The 21,049-nt window shown below is 42.8% G+C and overlaps 1 protein-coding gene across 2 annotated transcripts in view; it reads left to right on the plus strand.

The window, feature by feature from the left end:
• The window catches only part of LOC309523906 (synaptotagmin-like protein 2), a 56,136-nt gene extending 36,656 nt beyond the window's left edge, over nt 1-19,480 (plus strand). For both annotated transcript variants that reach the window (XM_082208128.1, XM_082208129.1), the window contains 11 exons: nt 781-1,929; nt 2,875-2,973; nt 4,854-4,945; nt 5,707-5,808; nt 6,252-6,421; nt 9,551-9,653; nt 10,439-10,600; nt 11,672-11,750; nt 13,169-13,268; nt 15,053-15,258; nt 18,204-19,480. In XM_082208128.1, the coding sequence (XP_082064254.1) occupies nt 781-1,929; nt 2,875-2,973; nt 4,854-4,945; nt 5,707-5,808; nt 6,252-6,421; nt 9,551-9,653; nt 10,439-10,600; nt 11,672-11,750; nt 13,169-13,268; nt 15,053-15,258; nt 18,204-18,349 (2,408 nt within the window). In that variant the 3' untranslated portion in view covers nt 18,350-19,480. The remainder of the gene's footprint in view (nt 1-780; nt 1,930-2,874; nt 2,974-4,853; nt 4,946-5,706; nt 5,809-6,251; nt 6,422-9,550; nt 9,654-10,438; nt 10,601-11,671; nt 11,751-13,168; nt 13,269-15,052; nt 15,259-18,203) is intronic.
• Nucleotides 19,481-21,049: the final 1,569 nt, after the last annotated feature.

Genomic DNA, 21,049 nt, shown 5'->3' on the forward strand with positions numbered 1-21,049 from the left:
CGCGACTAAACGACTAAACAACAACAACATGCTTCATTTCTTGAAGTTAAGCATTGGGAGCTTCTATTCAGGGAGGCACATTTACAAGGGGAGAATCAGCAGGTGAAGGAAGGGTAAAACATTCCCCTCCTACCCAGTAATTCTTCCTAGTCCATATTCCATCCCTGCATCACCATCTGAGGTCAGGTGGTAGGTGAGTGTAACAGCTTACCTGGATGGGGCCACTGCAAGGTCAAGCTCTTGTGAGTTGAACCAGCAGAAGCACTAAATTGGTGGGGGTGGCCCCACCAATGCACCCATATAGTCCCAACTTCACCTCTGGCCAGCAAATGCTGGCCTCAGCTCCACCATACCGTACACACTTCCACTGGAATTGGGAATCCCAGGTTTGCTTTGCAATGTGTAGTTGCGCCCTGCGGCTGGGGCAGAATGCACTGCTTTCTCCAGAGCCGAAAGAACCATAGGAGAGCACAGAATGAGGACATTCACATAGCCCAGTTGGATGGTATGCACTTCCTGACAACAGTCAGTTGCCCATAATAAATTATAGGGTACTGCTTTCCCCGACCTGATGCCCTCCAGATGTTTTGAATTTCAGCCACCATCATTTGTGAGCATTGGAAATGATGCTTGGGGTTCATGGGAGTTGTATTGCAAAACCTCTGGAGGAAACCAGACTGGGAAACACTAGTTCAGAAGACCTTGTAATTGCAAAGCAGTTGGGTGTAGTTCTGTCAATGATGCTCTGAACAGGCTCTTGGGGTTCCGTTTTTGTTGCAGGTCATGAAATACCCTCAACAATATCCACAAAGCTTTCTGAAAAGGATCTTGATGATTTTTCTTATTCAACTGGCGGGGATGTTGCAGATGCTCCTTCAGAAAGCCACACATTCTCACCAGTTCCACAGGAAGAATTTAGCCCTTCCAGCAAAATACCCGTGAAGAGGATGTCCAACAAAGGATCGTTCCAGCCTAGCACAGTTATAGCTAATGGAGCTGAGAATCCCAAGTTTGGTCTCGCAAAGAGAGAATCACCAAAGAGCTCAAAATTACCTACTCTAGATTGGGAAAATGGCCGTTCTGTCAAACAAGGAGCCAATTATACAATCTCCTCTAGCAACAATAAAGATGAGGAGATTGGTCTGGATCGGGAACACTTTAAGAACCTGAAGAACTTTTGGGAGAAGGGTGGGGAGTCCCTCTTGGCTAATGATGTATCTGAAATCTCAGCAGAAAAGGCCAGCACCACAGAGGCCAATGGAAGGCCATCAAGACTGAACCGATCTCTCTCAGCCCAGTCTAATAACAGCCAAAATGGTGATGACAAGTTCACTTCTAATATACACCCCAAAGCCAGAATCCCCTACAGGAAGCCTGTTGCCTTGTCTTCCAGTGAAGATGAGCCCACTTATACAGCTCCTCCAAGGAAAGGATCGGGATCTGCAATCCCCCGGTCCACGTATGGCAGAAGCAAAGGGGCAATGACCAACAGAAATAGCCTAAGTGATGGGAATGGGAAGCAGTCTCCAGTGGAGGAGGAGAAGAAGGTACCACGTTGCACAAGGAGATCAAAGTTGCCAATTCGAGTGCCATCAGTCAAAATAGAGGCACCAGCTAAAGAGCGGACTGGCATCATTTTTGAGCCAGAGACCCCTGCTGATGAGTTTATCATGGCTGATGAAAGCAAACGTAAGACTGATTCTTTAGCAGGTAGGGTTCAGATATTGATAGAGTCTGTATCTTCAGAGGATGTTGATAAAGTTGGTAGCTTTGTGGAAATAAGTTCTGACTTGGGCTCTCAAGACAACCTGGAAATGGAAAAGAAGCAGCTTAAAAATGGGCCTAGTAGCCTTGCAGAGGACCCACTACAAAACGAGGCTGTAGATGAAAGAGGAGTCGCTCAGGAAGTGGATTCTTCCATGCTTTCAGGTACTGATGCTTTGCTAGTTATACATATTTTTGTCAATACAAAAAACACAAAAACGTGAGGTTGTACCCCAATAAGTTAGAGTAGACTCATTAAAGTTAATGGGCCTAAGTTAGTCGTGTGCATTAATTCCAGTGGGTCTACTCTGAGTAAGACAAACATGGGCTGCAACCCTGTACCAACTTGCACATACCACATTGCCAATCAAACGTAGAAAATGTTAAGTAAAATATTGTCATCTGTTTAAAAACATCTAGGATAGTGAGCTACCATCATATACATCTTAAACAACAATTAATCTACAATTTGGTGCCTTACCTTTCGGAAATACAACCACCATAATTATTCCTCCAGTACAGTTGCCCCTTCTCTAGGCTTGTCTTCTCCAGGGGCTAAGGAGCCTGTGCCTCTTCAGATGTTGTTGGACTCCAACTCTTACCAGGCCAGCTGGCATGACCAGTGATCAGAGACAATTATCTACTTTGAGGACTGACCCTGACAGTGAATGAGAGAACCTGAGCTCTATGAGTGTTCCATCAGTGGATGGTCCAGGAAGATCAGAGTTGTAGTCTAACAACATCTGGAGAGCCACAGGTTCTCCACCCTTAGTCTGCTTAGCCATGGACTAAAAAACTGGAATTGATATTACAAAGAGCTCATCTTCACTTGCAAGCTGGCGGCAACTGACCTGGGTGGCCAGCAGTGCATTAATACAAACTAACCCAGTGTCTGGGAGAGCTGCTGGAGCAGAACAGTGTAAGCCAGAAGGCCCAGCTGTGTACACAAGCTCCAGGACCACAAGCTGTAAGCTCTAGATCAAATAAACAAAGAATAGGAGGGGAAAGCTTAGGGGGAGGTGGAAGCCACCCTGTTCAAACTTTGGTTACAATAATGCCAATGTCTTACATTGTTTAATACACACCTGCTTGTTTTCCAATTTATTCCAGAGGGAAATGAACATCATTCTCCGGCTGCCAATAAATTAATATGTGCCAATGGCTATAGCCTTGCGAAGAGCTTGGTGAACATTTATACTACCACAGAAAGTAAGTAGTAGCTTGCTTCAATCCACTGGTCTGACTTTTTCTAACAAAGCAAGATGGCAAAAGTTACCATATTTTTCGCTCCATAGGGCACACCTAGTTTTTAGGGGGGGAAATAAAGAGGGGAAAAAATATTTTTCCCCCCAGCCCCAAAGAGCAAAGAAGCCAAGACAGCGGGAGTTGGCGCTGCGCTCCCCGGGCTTCAGGCTGAAGGCTGCTATCCGCAAGCCTTCAGAGCGCTGGGGGAACTCCTGCCGCGCTCCTAAGGCTTGCAGATAGCTGCCTGAAGCCTGGAGAGAGAGGGGTCAGTGTGCACCGACCCCTCTCGCTCTCCAAGCTTCAGCAAAAGCAACGCGAAGCCTCCGGAGCGCGGAGGGAGCACTCGCTCTGCGCTTCGGAGGCTTCCTGTTGCTATCACTGAAGCCAAGGAGCCTGCATTCACTCCATAGGACGCACACACATTTCCCCTTCATTTTTGGAGGGGAAAAAGTGCGTCCTATAGAGCAAAAAAATACGGTATAACACATGAAGCTGAACCTATCAGTCATACATAGCAGGCTTAACAAATCTGGTTTTGCTGCCTGCTGGAGAATAAGGAAACAGAACAGGGTGGAGAAGCCCAACCATCTGGAAGGCCTTTCAAGACATTTGCAGACCACCTGCCTTCAGGTGTTCAAAAGGAATATGCTCTTAGAGTGGAGTGGGGGCTGTGCATGTTAGCCCTACTCCTTCCCTGCCCCCCAACATTGCTGTTCCTGCTGGAGGAAGTTGTTTGTTTTGCTAAGAGCTATGGCCTAAGCTAACATTATTAATTACGTAATTAATTTCAGTGGAAGGGGAACATCAAACACAGTGCAGAAAATAACATAATTATTAATGTAACAATTGTGAAGTTAAAAAAAAATGCTACATCAAATATTGGTCATACTTACTCACCTGATTTCCATTCCTGACCTCAAACAAACATGTGCATTGCAATGATTCCTGCACCCGTTTCCAGCAGAATTCTGTATCACCCAGCTGAGACTGGCTTGGCTTAAACAGCCCTAGTCTGTTGGAAGATTGTAAGTCCATTTGGCTGAACACACCTAAAGGATTCTTCAAGAATAGAGTGTGGGGAACCAGTCCATCCCCCCATTGTATTAAATTTGTTTTAATTTGTGGCTGATTTGGTAAAATGTGGAAAATCAATTAAAAATGATTTGGCAAGGGGGGGGGGAAGGATTCCTGAAGATTTGGAATTCTTTCTTATGAGCTCCCACATCAGTAGTGGATTTATAAGGGGTTGTTTTTACTTACCAGTGAAATGCAGAAGTAATACAGGATGACATTTTGATAAAGATAACACGTGGACAATGCAACAAGCAACAACCCCTCTGATCATGAACACCACCGATTCTCCTATTTATCTACACAATTTATTAAATCCTGTGCCTTATTTACACTAATTTCACCTAATGCTTTTGGCAATCCAGCAATTTTTATTTCAACCAACAGATGGCGCTGAATCCATGCGTAAACGGAGATATTCCCCTTTAACTGCTTTAATTGCCATGCCTTTGTAATGGGCTTTTTAAAGGCAATTAACTCACTGGAACCCAGTTCCGGTGACTTTCAGGTAGGTGCCATTTCTGTTCCATAGTGAGTTCCAGCACCTCTTTTTCTAGAAAAATAGAAAATGGCTATTGATATTTTTAAAAGAAAAAGAAAAAAGAAACAGGCTTAAGAATATGTGAGTGCAATGCAACACATATTTTTTTAAGCTGCTTGGTTTGCCACAGTCTCTATATCTAATGGTTTAGACAGATAATGAAACTGGTTCTGTTGCTTCAGAGCACAGGATACAATCTTCATGTTGATATGTTTTCTTTTATTGTTTCCAGCATACACTAAGCCTCAGGTGCCCAACCACCAGTACCTTGAGCCTGAGAGAGCCAAAGACTTTAGCAAATCCACTCCTCTCCTGCTGTCTGAGGTAGGACTATGTTGGTCTGCCTGTATCATGTTTACTAAGTCCTTTTGCTGCTCAGGCTACAACTGCACCAAATATTTACAGGACTTTTATACCACTTTAACAGTCTCATCTTCCCTGCAAAGAATCCTGGGAGCTGTATCTTGTTTAAGGGTGCTGAGAGTTGTTAGGAAACCCTTATTTCCCCTCACAGGACAGCAGTTCTCAGAACTCCCTGGGTAGTGGGGTAGGAAAGTTGGGAATAATTCACATGCAACCAATGAGTCCCTCCTAGCCGGTGGCTTAGTTTGGTCAGAATCAAGCATGCACTTCCAGAGTTAACAATAAGTATGTTACGTCTGGTAAATGACCCACCATAGCCACTAGAGGGCTAAGGAAAGGTTGAAAGAACCACTTTCAACTTTCACTTGAAGATAAAGTAGGAGCTGTTTAAAGTTCTACCCGAGATAAACTTAATTCACATTTAGTGCACCTAGCAATTATGGCAACTGCTTTCTGATGTTTTTGAACTAAAACAGTTAAACTTAATTAAACTGAACAACTTTATTCCAAGCCCTGTCTATTTTAATAAGAAAAATCAGATGGATATCCCCCTTCCCCAAAAAAGTATTCTGATGCACTAATAAAAATTGGGAAGTCAAGAACCATAGTCATTCAACAATCATCTTCTGCTTGCACCAATCACATCCCTCAATTCCCATTGCAGCAAAACACTCAAACATTCCATGACCAATAATTAATATCCACCTTGGCTTGATTTGCAGACAGAATCAGACACAGCTTCAGAAATCAGCTTCCAGTTCAGCAGGCACAAGAAGACACCCAGTGTGGGGAGCCACTCCTCTGATATGGCCTCCGTCTCCTCGGTAAGCAGAGGCACATTTAGAGGAGCATGATTGATTTGGCTGCACTGGGCGTGAAACCTCAGGGGTGCCGCAATGTTGCAACTATTATTTAGAATTGAATGGGGGGGGTGCTAATTCTGGCCTCACACAGGGTGCCGCTGAAATTTGAGACCCCAAGGACCAAGATCATCTAATGAAATTCACGGCTGATGTCCCAGGTCCTAGTCTGATACTCTAACCACTCTACCACACTGTCTCTCACTGTCATTTGTTAAGAATGCTGGGAATTGTAGTTCCGTGGAGGCGGTTAACTACAGTTCCCAGGATTCTTTGGGGGAATCCATGTGTTTTAGAAGTACGTTGTGTACACAGACCAAGTTGGGTCATTTCTCCACATTTTAAAGCAATCCTGAACCTATAGACCTTCTAACAATGAATGAATGTCTCTCTTGCACCTTGGACAGGTGAGTGGCAGTGTCCTGAGTGTGTACAGTGGTGATTTTGGGAGTGTCGATGCCCAGGGACACGTTCAGTTTGCCCTGGATTATGATGAGAAGAACCGGGAATTTCAGATTTTCGTTTGTCAGTGCAAGGACCTGGCCATTGTGGATGAAAAGAAAGGAAGGACAGATCCGTAAGTGGAGATTAAGATGTTGTAGTAATGTTATAGTAAAGCATACATTTCATAAGTGTTGCTGAGGCATTCCACCTGGGGACCTGGTGCTAAAATTCTAAACTCTGGAATTGGGGTGGGGAGGGAAATAGCACTATCACTGCCAATTAATTGTAAGAGTTTTTTAGGACTGGAATGGACAGTATCTCTCCTTGGTCAGTCTCATACATATGGAAGGGGACCAGAGCATAGCTGCTGACCTTGATTCTGTTACATGCCTGTCTCTGGCATCCTTGGACATCTGCTCAATACCATAAGATTCAAAGTTGCCTGTACAAGTAATATCTAGCACATGTAGGAACAGCCTGCATGGTCAGTTACCAGAGATTATCTGGGAAATTTGCCATGTGCATTGGATTTTCCACATGTAGGTGGAAAATTGCAGCCACAAATGGACATCCCAGGAGGGAAGTAATCAAGCACTCAGAGTGTGCATAGAGGGCAGGTGTGCTATAAAGCCATCTTCAGCCCCCTGTCCACAGATGTTCATAAAATCATAGAACTGTAGAGTTGGAAGGGTCCCCAAGGATCATCTGTTACAACCCCCTGCAATGCAGGAAGGTCAACTAAAGCATCAATGACAGATGACCATTCAGCCCCTGCTTAAAAACCTGCAGAGTCCACCACCTTCCAAGGGAGTCTGTTCCACTGCCAAACAGCTCTTCCCATCAGAAAGTTCTTCCTGATGTTTAGTTGGAATCTACTTTCTTGTAACTGGAAGCAGTTGATTGTTGGACTACAACTCTCATCATCCTCAGCCAGCTTGGAAATTGTAGTCCAACATAACATCTGAGGATCTGGACTGAATAATACTGTGAATTTAGCTTTTCTCTATGGCTGGTGGGCTGGAAGCACCCAAACCAGCCTTTAGCTGACTGAATAGTCCAGCAAACTTTGCACAACTTTGCAAATGAAACATCCTTCATTTTGAGAGGAAGAATGCAAACGTTCCTTGTAAAAGAACACTCTACTTCATTGCCCTACCCCAGAATATATCTCTCTTGCCACCTCTCTCCCAGGCATACAAAAGCCTTTTGATGTCCCTTGAGTTCTGGCATCAACTGGTGTCTCCTGCAGATATATCCTTTTTCTGCCTGCCCCCTGCCAGTCACAATCTCTGCCCAGCAGGTCACAGGCAACAGGAAGTCATGGAGGACCTCAGATGGGAGATGCGTCAGGATCTTTATCCACCATGAAGTTCTAATAATAATAATAATTTTTATTTATATCCCGCCCTCCCCAGCCAAGACTGGGCTCAGGGCGGCTAACAACCAATAAAAAACAAGTTGATTGAAATGCAACTTAAAAAACAAGATTAAATACAACATTAAAACAATAAATGCAGCCTCCTCACAAGAGGAGAAAGGAAAAAGAAATAGGGGGAGGGAATCAAATTGACTCCAAGCCAAAGGCCAGGCGGAACAACTCTGCCTTACAAGCCCTGCAGAAAGAAATCAGATCCTGCAGTAACCTGGTCTCATGCGACAGAGTGTTCCACCAGGCCGGAGCCAGTGTTGAAAAGGCCCTGGCTCTGATTGAGGCTAATCTGACTTCCTTAGGGCCCGGGACCTCTAGGGTGTTGCTGTTTATGGACCTTAAGGTCCTCTGTGGGGCATACCAGGAGAGGCGGTCCTGTAGGTATGAGGGTCCTAGACTGTGAAGGGCTTTAAATGTCAAAACCAGCACCTTAAATCTGACCCTGTACTCCACCGGGAGCCAGTGCAGCTTGAAAAGCACTGGGTGAATATGCTCCCATGGCAGAGACCCCGTGAGGAGCCTCGCTGCAGCATTCTGCACCCGCTGGAGTTTCTGGGATCTTTATCCACCATGAAGTTCTCTCTTCCAAACTGTGCTGCAGGGCATATCAGGCTTCGCAGATAAACTCCCTAACCCCCAAATGAACAAAATGGAAAATATACATTCTCCTTTAATACAGAACTGTCCATATAAAAGCATAGCCCATACAGACTGTCAATTTCAGCAAAGTCCCAGTCCCAATTAAACATGAAAGTAAAAATCACAAGAGCATTCTTCTAATATGAGCACTCCTAGATCAGGCAAAGGTCCGTCTAGTCCAGCACTCTGTTCTCACAGTAGCCAGACAGATGCCTTTGGGGAACCTGCAAGCGGGACCTGATTGCATAGTACTGACTCCACCTGCAACTTCCAGAAGCTGTTATTCAGAGGCATACTGCCTCTAACAGTGAGCATAGCTGTCGTGGATAGTAGTCATTCACAGCCTTCTCCTCCATGAATTTATTTATTTACTTCGTTTATTTTAATTTCATAAAGTTTATATTCTTGATTGTAAAGAAGCCCTCAAAGCAAGTGGCTTACAAAAAGTACTAAAACAATTGTTATCAGTAACAACAGTTTAAAACAACCATTTGCAACATTAAAAAAAAAAAAGCTAGAAACATATTAAAGCACAAGTCAACATCTTGCCTAAGCAAAACTGTTTATCACAGGCACCATAATGAAGGTGCCTGCCTGATGTCAAATAGGGAGTTCCAAAGTCTGGATGCCTCCACACTAAAAAGTACCAATTTCTTAGAAATGTGCATTGAGTATTATTACCGTATTTTTCGCTCTATAAGACGCACCAGACCACAAGACGCACCTGGTTTTTGGAGGAGGAAAACAAGAAAAAAAAAAATTCTGAATCTCAGAAGCCAGAACAACAAGAGGGATTGCTGCGCAGTGAAAGCAGCAATCCCTTTTGCTGTTTTGGCTTCTGGGATAGCTGCGCAGCCTGCATTCGCTCCATAAGACGCACACACATTTCCCCTTACTTTTTAGGAGGGGGAAAGTGAGTCTTATTGAGCAAAAAATACGGTATGTGGCACCTGTTATACTGCCAGTTCTGCAGATCCAAGTGGTTGAATGGGTATATATGGGGTCTTATCCTCTTTTTAAGGCCATTTAAGTTGGTGACCAACCCTACATTTGTCCCTGGCTCCACCAGATGAATTATAACTCGGCACAGACACCATGTTGACAACCCAGCTGTTGCTGACTGTCAGGCGTCCCCTGTTTGTATGCAAGATCCTAACTGTGTTGAATGTTAACTCGGTGGCTGCCTCTTCGCAGGTACGTCAAAACCTACCTGCTTCCAGACAAAGCACGGATGGGCAAGAGGAAGTCGTCTGTGAGGAGAAAAACTGTTAACCCTGTTTTCAATGAGGTGTTACACGTAAGGAATAAATACCTAGGAAGATTAGGATTTGTGGCAAGGGAGGAGGTGGAATCGAGGATATAATTCTGAATCCAATCTCAGGCTCCCATCACACTAGAATTCAGGACCACTACTGAGAATATCCTGTAGAGGGCATGGCTGGCTGCTGGCTGGGACCATGAACAGGAATTAAGAGGTGATGATACCCTGCAGTATTTAGTTTCAAGCCCCATTTGTTGTTTTATAAAACAAATGTGTAGAAGTGCGAACTACATGGGGCTACATAAACAAGTGTGCTCCTCTTTTTTCCTCGCTGTGTTTAGCTTCAGTTGAATTGGATAACAATGATCCCTATATACCAGGGGTCAGCAAACTTTTTCACTGTCCCTCAGACCTTGTGGGGGGCTGGACTATATTTTGAAAAAAATAATGAACCAATTCCTATGCCCCACGAATAACCCAGAGATGCATTTTAAATAAAAGCACACATTCTACTCGTGTAAAAACGTGCTGATTCCTGGACCGTCCGCGAGCTGGATTTAGAAGGCGATTGGGCCAGATCTGGCCCCCGGGCCTTAGTTTGCCTACCCATGATATATACATATGCATCCTGTTCTTCTGTGAACTGTCTGGTGGGTTTCCTATCCAAGCGATTAGCCAGCTCAGTGCTGCTTAATTCCATCAATACTATGCCTCCGCCCCCAGAACCCTCCCCTCAGCACTATGAGATGGTGACCATTAAGAGAACAGAAGTAAAAACAATGTGTGCAAAGTGATAAAAGTCGCTTCTCCTTTCTCCTCAGTACAAAATAGAGAAAATGGTCCTGCTGATTCAAAAACTAAACCTCTCCATTTGGCACAATGACCCTTTGGGACGCAATAGTTTCCTGGGCGAGGTGGAAATAGACCTTGCCAGCTGGGACTGGCAGAACAATAAACTGAACTGGTATATGCTCAAGCCACGGGTAAGTATACTTCAGCAGGGATCCTGATAAATATAGGTTCTTATATAGGGTGACGGGCTTAATCATACATTCACATTTTTCTTTTAAGAAAACTTCAGCCACGCGCACACACATTTCTGGAACAGAGCCAGTGTGCTGTGGTGGTTAGCATGGAAGGGCTAGGACCTGGATGACCAGGGTTGTAATTCCCACTTGGCCATGAAGCTCACTGGGTGACCTTGGGCCTGCCACTGCCTCTCGGCCTAACCCACCTCACAGAGTTGCTGTGAGGATTAAATAAAAAGGGGGAGATCCATGTGCAGTACGTCACTTTGAGTTCCTTGGAGAACAAGGTGGGGTATAAAAGGGGTGGGGTGTTGCCTAGCAACCAGTTAGAATGGCATGGTCCTTGCTGAGGTAACTCATGCTCTGATTGGCTATGTACCTCTGAGGGAGTTTTCCTCAGTATGTATTGTGGAATTTCTTAAGGCCTCCCCCCATTCATTTCTCCTCAAACTATATACTCTTGTCCAGCTTACCTTAGATCAACAAGGAGAATTTCAACACAATTTTAAGCAAATATCTCCTTTAGTGCAGCATTTCTACTTGCCTACTGCCCTTTCCTCCCCTCATGTGCTATTCTGGTGGCTTTACTGATCCTCCTGAGCCAATTTGGGGACAACCCAAAGCCCTGATGTGCTAGCAGAAGTTCTTGTGCAGGCTTCCAATAGTGGGAACAGTTAGTCAAACCTGACCCTGTTTTCATGTTCTTCAAGTGCTAGCATTGTTCCCCTACACACACACACACACACACACACACACACACTGCCTTTCTGCTTCCACTCCTGATTACAGCCTGCCAGGGCTGCATTTCATTTAAAACTACTCTCAACTGCCATGGAAAAGAGATCAGCATTGCCCCTCACATCTAGCTTTGCCCAGAGGCAATTTTGCTGATTTTGATGGAGAGAAATTTGATTGAATTTTCAGCATAGGTTTTCAGAATTTGTTTGGATCTGATCACCAGCTGATTTGAAATCCCTCGCTGTGGTTTTCTGCACACCATGCTTCTCACAGTCCTTTCTCTTTCAGATCCTCCCAGCCATCAATCAAGTCGACCATCGGGGTGTGATGAACCTGTCCATCAAGTATATCCCACCAAGCAGTCTAGGTAAAAACACAACAGTGAAGATTTCAGAAAGCGTCTCCATGTTACTACAGGGTTGGGTACCGTGCACCACCCATTCTCATTATTATATATTGTTGGGAATCGGAATGGATTCCCTGCCCCCGCAAGCCACACTACATATATCAGGGCTTCCCAAACTGTGTTCCATGGACCACCAGTGGTCCTTGAGCTTCATTCAGGTGTTTCACAGCATGCCAAATATTCATTTTGATTTTTTATCTGCTTTTATTTCTTACATACTTTATTTTATCATACTGCAATTTGAATTCTTTGGAACGCAAGTTGTACTAAAATGTCACCCTGGGACAGTGTGTGGAGGGAGAAAAGCTGATGACTGAAATTGAATCCCTAAGGATCCCAAAAGAGAGAAGAGAATTTTAGATTTCTCCCCGCAGCCCAACAGCACTAAATATTGGACAATTAGGAAGAATAGTTGGACCACCTGAGAACAGAATCATAAAGACCTATGGGGTCCTTTCATGCTGAGGTCTATGTTGTTCTCCCCTCTTAATTTTCATAACAGGCCTGTAAGGTAGCTTAGGCTGAGAGGGAATGGCTGGCTCATGATCACCAGCAAAGCAATCCTATGCATGTGAAGTCAGAAGTAAGCTTCATGATATGGAATGGGCTACCTTGCAAGTTTGTCATAGCAAACTTCTTTTCTCTTCAGCACATGGGGTGAAAGAGCTGTGGCTCAATGGGATGAGGGCCATAGCTCAGTGGTTTGCATGGAAAAGGTCTCAGATTCAGCCAATTTCATCTCAAGATAAGGCTACAGAAGACCGCAAAGCTGCTGTTGGTCAGAGTAGACAGTACTGGGATAGATGAACCAATGTTCTAACTCCGTCTAAGTCAGCTTCCTATGCAGGGCCAGCTCTACCATTAGGCAGTGAGAGAACCCCCTCAGATGGCATGTTCTGGTGGTTAACAGCAGCCTCCTAGCTGTACACAACTGTCTCTGCGAGGTAGAGTTGGCTGGGAGACAGCGACTGAGCCCAGGTCACCCAACGAGCTTCATGGTTGAGTGGGGGTTTGATATATCCTTGTTATAAGAACATAAAGAGCTGTCAGACCATTGGTCTCTCTAGCCCACTGTTGTCCACAGTGACTGGCAGTGGCTCTCCACGATTTAAGGCTGTGGTCTTCTCTCACCACTGTACTTGGAGCTGCTGGGGATTGAACCTGGGACCTTCTGCATGCAAAACAGATGCTCTGCCACTGACCTACAGTATTCCCTATACTTAATGGCACCTTTCCTAGGCCCTGTCCACCATCAAGTCCAATGTTCTGGCCGCTCCACCACATTTCACTCTCTGTTTAGACTTGTTTTATTATAACTATGAAATGCTGGCACTTGCAAACTTAAAAGTTTAAGGATTTCTATGCCTACTTCATGGCAGGTCCATTAACTCCTCCAACTGGAGAGGTCCATATCTGGGTGAAAGACGCTAAAGACCTCCCACAGTTACGTCCTTCTGGAGTGGATTCCTTTGTGAAATGGTATGTATGTCATTTGCTGTGCATGTGCGCACACACACAGAGAGAGATGTATTTGCAGTTAACATAAATTCCTTTTCTGACCAGGGACATCTATAATCCCAGTGCAGAATTAGTCATATTAGGAAGATGCAACCCCTTAAGTAATATTTAAATGCTGGACTGAGACAGAGCCAGTGCTGATTGGTTCTCATTGGGCAGAAGGCAGGGAGACCTAACGTAGGTGGCAACAGAGCTAAAGACAGGCAGGGTCAACTAATTCAAGTTTTGTCCCCATCCTCATGCCTGCTGAGTTCTGCAAGGGCCACAGGGAGATTAAAGAGGGGGAACCTGGCAGGCAGTGCCACCCCCTGGACTGTTTTGCATGCAAGAAGCAGGTGGGAGCCAGCCAAGCTTAGAATGAGGTTGAAGGGGGCATCAATTGGGCCAGCCTCCATTGGATAGAGCTGAGAATAAGGAGGCCCATGGTTTGAAGCTCCCCTCCACTGTGGACTCGCTTGATGGCTTTAGGTAACCCCCCTCTCTCAGCCTCAGTAGTTTCCTCCCCCCCCCCATTACATTATGGGGGATATTAATATCCCTTACAGTGTTGTGTTGCGAGGATTACAGGAAGATTAGGGACTGGAATCTGGTGGCCCTCAACCTAATCTCATGTGGCCACTAATTCCACTCAGGTGAAGGGAAGCCCAGAGAGGGAAAAGGAGGGGAGCCAAAATGGATGGAGTGATGGAATGAACAGAGGGGAAAAGCCCTCTGCAAGCAATCAGTCAACGGTCCATCCCATAGCAGCTACTGGGTGGCAAGGGACAGGGAGAGGTAAAGTGAAGCCAGAGAGTTGGGCTAGAGTGCTGGGGCGCAGGCATCGCTCTCTTTTGGCTCTGGCTTTACCCACCACTGTCATGTGGGCCCTGAGGAAATGCAGTCCTTCTCACAGTACCCTCCTCCTGAAGTTCATTCCATAGCTCAGTTGGTAGAGCATGAGACTCTAAATCTCGGGCTCATGAGTTCAAGCCCCACGTTGGGCAGAAAGATTGCTGCATTGCGGGGTGTTGGACTTAGACCTCAGGGTCCCTTCAGGCTCTACAATTCAAATTTTTTAATTGATTTTCACAAAATTAAAAACACACTAACAAATAAACAAACAGACATAAATCATAACCTTATTAAAACTAATCTCCTTAACATTGTTAAGTGACTTCCTTGTATTCCCCCGGTTGAATTTCAGTGCATATTATTTTAACGGTTTTCCAAATCAAAGTTCTTATAATTTTAACTTAATCACTTAACATCCCTCTTTCTTCCCAATTCAGCATTAAACATAGTAATTATCAAGCTCTACAATTCTCTGGACTATGCAGGCGATATACTTTGAACTATCGAAATAACTATTCCAGTGTTAAGTAGTACGCAGCAGCATCACACGGGGTGTTCAGAATGACAGCAGCATCCTCCTTGCTGCAGTTTCACTGCCCCTTGCCAAGGCAGGGCAAGTTTGGGGGAGCTCCAGGTTGGTGGCATTGGTGCCCTTCAGGTCCTCCTGATGTCACCGCCCCCATCTTATCCTGCCCCACCCTGGTCACAACAAATGCAGCTATACCACTAGGAGGGTCAACCTGCTTCTGCTGCTCTGCTGCTCTGCCCCCTTACCCTCAGATTGCTTTCGCCACTGCTGGTGTAATTACTATTATTGTTATTATTTGTTTGCAGGAGAGGGGGGTGGTATTTGAAGGAACATGTAAATAAAGAACTGTTGGCATATATGACATGAAACACTGCTTCTTTTTAAGCTACATCCTTCCAGACACCAGTAAGAAGAGTTATCAGAAAACCAGAATTATCAAGAGAGATTCAAACCCTGTCTTCAATCACACCATTGTGTATGATGGATTTCACACAGAAGATCTGAAGGATGCGTGTGTGGAGCTGACCGTCTGGGATCATGAAAAGCTGACCAATCACTTCATTGGTGGCATCCGACTGGGAGTAGGGACAGGTAAGTGGGTCACCTGCTCTCATCCTTTGATTTTCATTTATGGGAACATGGAACACAGTCTGTCATCAAGTAATTACTATGACTACAAAGAGCTGGCATCAGAATGTTAACCTGGACTGTATTTAAATAAGAAAGAAAATGTGTGTGTGCTGGGAAGGCTTTTCTTCAAAAGGAAGGCTTGGCTGAAAAGTAGGTTTTGTTTTGTTTTTCCACATTTTTTATTAATTTTCCACATTTTTAAACAAACAAACCAACACACATCATAACTGAACTTGGTCCAATGTTAATATCATAGTTAAATGACTTCCTCAAATTCCCTTGACTGAATTTCAGTGTATATCATTGTAACGGTTTTCCAAAATAGTATCTCATAAAATTTACTTAATCCTCTTAACATCTTTATCTAATTTTCAACTTTAAACATGATGTTTTATAATTTCACATATTTATATCCTTAGCCTATCTGTTATTTTGCAAGTATTTCTATTTAATTTATCTTAGCATATTTGAATAAATAGTCTTTAAATTTCTTCCATTCTTCCTTGTATTCCTCCTCCTTCTGGTCACAAATTCTTTCAGTCAGGTCGGCTAGCTCCATCATCTTCATCTGCCATTCTTCCACTGTTAGTATTTCTTGTGTTTTCTAATTCTTAGCTAATAAAATTTGAACTGCAGTTGTGGCATACAAAAACAATCTAACATCTTTCTTGGGCGATTCCAAACCTGTTATTCCAAGAAGAAAGGCCTCTGGTTTCTTAACAAATGTGTATCTCAACAATTTTTTTCAGCTCATTATAAATATTCTCCCAGAAGTCTTTCACCTTGGGACAGGTCCACCACATATGGTAAAAAGTACCCTCCTTTTCTTTACATTTCCAGCATAGATTATCACTTTTGTGATAAATCTTTGCTAGCTTTACAGGGGTCAAGTACCATCTATACATCATTTTCATTATATTTTCCTTTAACATTGTATATGCAGTGAACTTGACCCCTTTCCTCCACAACCTTTCCCAATCTTCAAACATTATGTTATGTCCCACATCTCTTGCCCAGTCTGTCATCACGGATTTAACTTGTTCATCCTTTGTATGCCACTCCAACAGTAAATTATACATTTTAGACAAATTTTTAACTTTAACATCTAACAACTCCATTTCCAATTTAGTTTTTTCCAAAGTCAAACCATTTTTCTTATCTGTTTTGTACAATTCATTAATCTGGTGGTAATGTAACCAATTTATTTTATCTTTAATTTGATCAAATGGTTTTAATTTAAATCCTTCGTTATCTTCTAGTAACAAATCTGAATATCTCAACCACTTGGTTTGACTTTTTCTGAGCCTTTGCCTCCATTGGCGAAAGCAATCTGGGTGTTTTCCTTTCTAAAAGATCTTTGTATTTAATTCAAACATTATATAGAGATTTCCTAATTACATGATTTTTAAAAGCATTATGGGCCTTTATTTTATCATACCATAAATATGCAAGCCATCCAAACACATTGTCAAATCCCTCCAAATCTAAAACATCAGTATCTTCTAGTTGTATCCATTCCTTAATCCAGCAAAACTCTGCTTCTTCAAAATAGATCTTCAAATCTGGCAAGGAAAATCCCCCTCTTTCTTTGGAATCTGTTAGTAATTTATATTTAATTCTGGGTTTTTTCCCCTGCCAGATAAATCTAGATAAAGCTTTCTGCCATTCTTTAAAATATTTCATATTGTCAGTAATTGGGAGGGCTTGAAACAAAAACAACATCTTTGGCAATACATTCATCTTAACTACAGATATCCTGCCCATTAATGACAATTTCAAATTCGACCTAATCTCCAAATCTCTCTTAATTTCATTCCATAATTTCTCATAATTATCTTTATATAAATTCAAATTTTTCACTGGCAAATTAACCCCAAGATATTTAACTTTTTTCACAAAGACTAGGCCCGTCTTTTCTTGTAATAACTTCCTTTCCTCATTGTCCAGATTTTTCTCTAAGACTTTGGTTTTGCTCTTATTTAACTTAAATCCTGCTACCTGCCCGAACTCCTGTATCATCTCCAGTGCTTTTACTACACTGGAATCTGGTTCTTGAAGTGTCAATACCAAATCAGCAAAAGTTTTTAATTTGTATTGTTTGGATCCTACTACTATACCTTTGATTTTTTTCTTATTTTCTTAAATAAGAAAGAAAATGTGTGTGTGCTGGGAAGGCTTTTCTTCAAAGGGATGGCTTAGCTGAAAAGTAGGTTTTTTTTAAGATTCAGATGACTTCCAGATTTTGGCGGTTGTGGGGGGGACTTAATTTGAAAGCTAGTGGTTGCAGTGGGTTGCTTTTGTTCTATTTTTTACTTATTTGATTGTCCCTGGAAAGGGTAAGTCTCAGATAAATTGGAGTCTGGCATCCCATCCGGAAGCTCTCTCTCCATCTAAACTTGTAACCTGTTACAGTTTACTTTCCCTTTAAGAAGGTTCAGCAGCTTTTAGCAACCTAAGTTCCTTTGAAGCTCCAAGTCTGCCTTGGGGTTTTAGAAGAGACCTGGAGAGGCTGTTAACCCTAATGGAAGTCCCAGCCCATTCTCATCACCAATAACTTAATTTTCAAATAATACTGTTAAAGAAAATAAAATTACTTATTGGTGGTCATCACTGCCTCCAGTTCCATAGTTTGACTACATGTTACGTGAAGAGCATGTCCTGAATCTTCCAACATTCAGCTCCATTGGTTTTCAATGAGTTCTTGTGTTGAGAGAGAGAGAGAGGAAGTTTTTCTCTATCTACTTCCTCCATGATGTTCATAATGTAATTGCTCCTTAGGTATATAACAGTCCTGCAAAGAATGCAGGTGACTCAGAAAAGAAACAGTTTAGCATAGGACAGCCCCTTCCTGCAATTATTTCTACAGTGATTCACCACATCTTTCTTTTCCCCACCCCCCAAAAAAGGTATTAGCTACGGGATTCGTGTTAATTGGATGGATTCCACACAAGAGGAGGTGGTCTTTTGGCGGGAAATGATGACGACACCAAATGAATGGATTGAAGGATCAATGCCTTTGCGCTCCTTGGCAGGGAACAAGAAGTATAAATGAAACTTTGGGAACTCTATGAATCATCTGAGATGAAGTTTTGAGTACAGGTGACAGACAGGGGAGGACTGTTGACTGCCAGTAAGCATAAGGCTATTTAGATCATGTTTGTGACATATTCCAAAGAAGCCAAGTATTGTTTCTTATCCCAAGAGAGATCTGAAAAGATATAATACTGATATCACATTTCAGCTTAGGTAAAAAGCACGGAAGAACTACTGTTTACCTCCACAATATTATGTACTACAAATTAAGTTTTGTTTTGTCTTTAATTAGATTTTGGATATGTATCCAAAAGGCAAGGAAGAAGAGGTGTAAATATTTTATAGGTTTTTGAATTTTCTGTTCTATTACTATTCCCATGATGGTTTTGTTTGTTTGTTTTTCTGGGCCGAGGAAGTTATAATAAAAACTGTGGTGTAGCATTCATCAGCGAGCACAATATATCTTTTGCTGAATTTATTATATTGTTCTGTCCTGGTTCAAATGGTTTTGTTTATTTTTCATAATTGGAACAGCTTGGGGTTGTATCTGGCATAGGTATCCAGTTACCACAAGGACTTCCACTTTAGCAACAGAACTTCCCTCTCCCTCTGTGCCTCACCTCCTAAATACCAACGATGGTTGGAACCTTAAGGAAAGATTTGGGGGCACACAGGGGAGGAGCGGAAGGAGAACTGCCATTGAGCAAGTGGAAGTCCCTTGTGCCATCACAGGAATGACTTTGTTGAATAGAATCTGTTGAATACAATCAGTTTTTATAACTTTATGTTGTGATTTTGAAACCTGTTGTGGGAGATTATTGAGGATAGGCAAGTAAGAAATGTCACAAATAAATATAAATAACTTCTCTTTTTCAGTGTTGCCACACCCTTTATGTTTCACTTTTAAAATGGGAAATGCTTGATAAGACCCAAAAAAAAGTAGGTACAGCACTTCCCACTATTTTTGGGGGGTGGGTCCGGTAGCCTGTAACATGTAAACTAAAATATCCTTATGTTTCATGGTGTGCAATGCTTATGAATGTTACCTGTAAGTCATAAACATCTCTTAATGCTGTACCCCCCCTCCTGATATGGGTCTGTGAATATGTGCCTTGAACGTTAATTATATATAATAAACCTGAAGATCATGTATGTGGTTGCTAGCTGTTGTTTAGCCCCATCAGTGGGCTTCGTGCTTTCTAGCAGTGTTGAGGGGGGCTTTTTCATCTTGAGGGCTGCATTCCCTTCTGGGCAACCTCCCATGGGCCACATTGGAGTGGTGGGTGGGGCCTGCTATAGAGGGCAGTCTTCAGAAGTATGCATGTATGATTTGGGGTGGCCCAGAGGTTATTGTGAGATGCAGACCTCCAAGTTGCTATTTGTTACTGTCATTAGGGATCATTGCAGATAGACTCTCCCAGCTATGGGTGGCATATCCACATCTGCCCAGTGGCACTTCCTCCTTCATTCACCAAGGGAATGTGCAGAGAGGGGGAAGCATGGGTAACCTAATCAAATGCATATCAAGCAACTGCTCCCTCCCTTGTGGATGGCAGGGTTTAGAATCAACTTAGACTGAAAGCAGCACATTGAGGAAGAACACAAACAATTTCAGGTTAAGAAAGCTACTTTGTGCTACAAATGAATGAGTGTGTACACACAGCCATAGTACTGAACACCTTCAGCTCATGATTCTTGAATACGACAGTTACAGTCTTTTCCAAGATGTTCTGGGAAGAGAGGGGCTGCTGTTGCATAGTGACATCTGAAAAAGAAAACGCATGTTGCAGTTCAATTGATTTATTGTTTCTGTCTCCCAGGTAACACAGATGCAAGCACTGTTGCATGCATGGTGTCCTACAGTGCTTGTTGTTGTAGTCTTCTTTTCAGCCAGGAGATTGCTAAAATCTCCAGCTGCTCATTAAAGCAATGAATTTTGCATCCTTTTACTCCTCTCAGGTTAAAATGTATCTGTTGCTCTCAGTGTAGGCAAGTACTGCGCTGCAGCAGGCAAAACCCACCTGGAACTGACCCCGGACAGACATCTTATGATTTTTCCTCTTTTGAGTTCATGATATGACTGCAACTTTTAAAATTTTGAGGTCCATTTCATTTTATTCTATACTACATTTATTTTTCTATTTTGCCCTACTTTAGACCTCAGGAAAATGTGTTCCATTTTGCTTCTTTAATGCTGGTCATTGACTGCAACAATAAAGTTTTGGGACAATATAAAAGACATTTCCCTTCTATGGATGCATATAGAAGTAATGGTAAAACAGGAATTGGGAGAGGGTTTTGCACCATCAAGTAAAGCTAGCTTCCTTCATCACTCAGAATCATGGCAAGCGAACATATCAACTGTTCAAATATTATTCTAGATGTCAATGATTCAAAGGGGGTTTGCAGACAGCCTGTTTCTTCAGCATTCACCTTTATCTTTATGCAGGGTAAGATTAGATATTTCTGGTTGTTTAATGAGTATTCATTCTTATTTCTTTACAAATGATACTGCATCAAAGCATCAAACCCACACTTCCCAGTGAATTTTCCCATCACTTTCCTTATCGCAAAAAAGCCTTAACTTTTAGGGAAGCAGTATTGTTACACAAGGTCTCCCAATCAACTACAATTGAATTGATAGCATGTGATTGAATCTTGAAAGTAGTGATAGACTGGAATTTTCCAAACGCAGGCATTGACAATCCAAAGGCTGATT

The sequence above is a fragment of the Podarcis vaucheri genome (genome assembly GCF_965113315.1).
Source record: "Podarcis vaucheri genome assembly, chromosome: Z".
In the NCBI taxonomy this organism is placed as follows: domain Eukaryota; kingdom Metazoa; phylum Chordata; class Lepidosauria; order Squamata; family Lacertidae; genus Podarcis; species Podarcis vaucheri.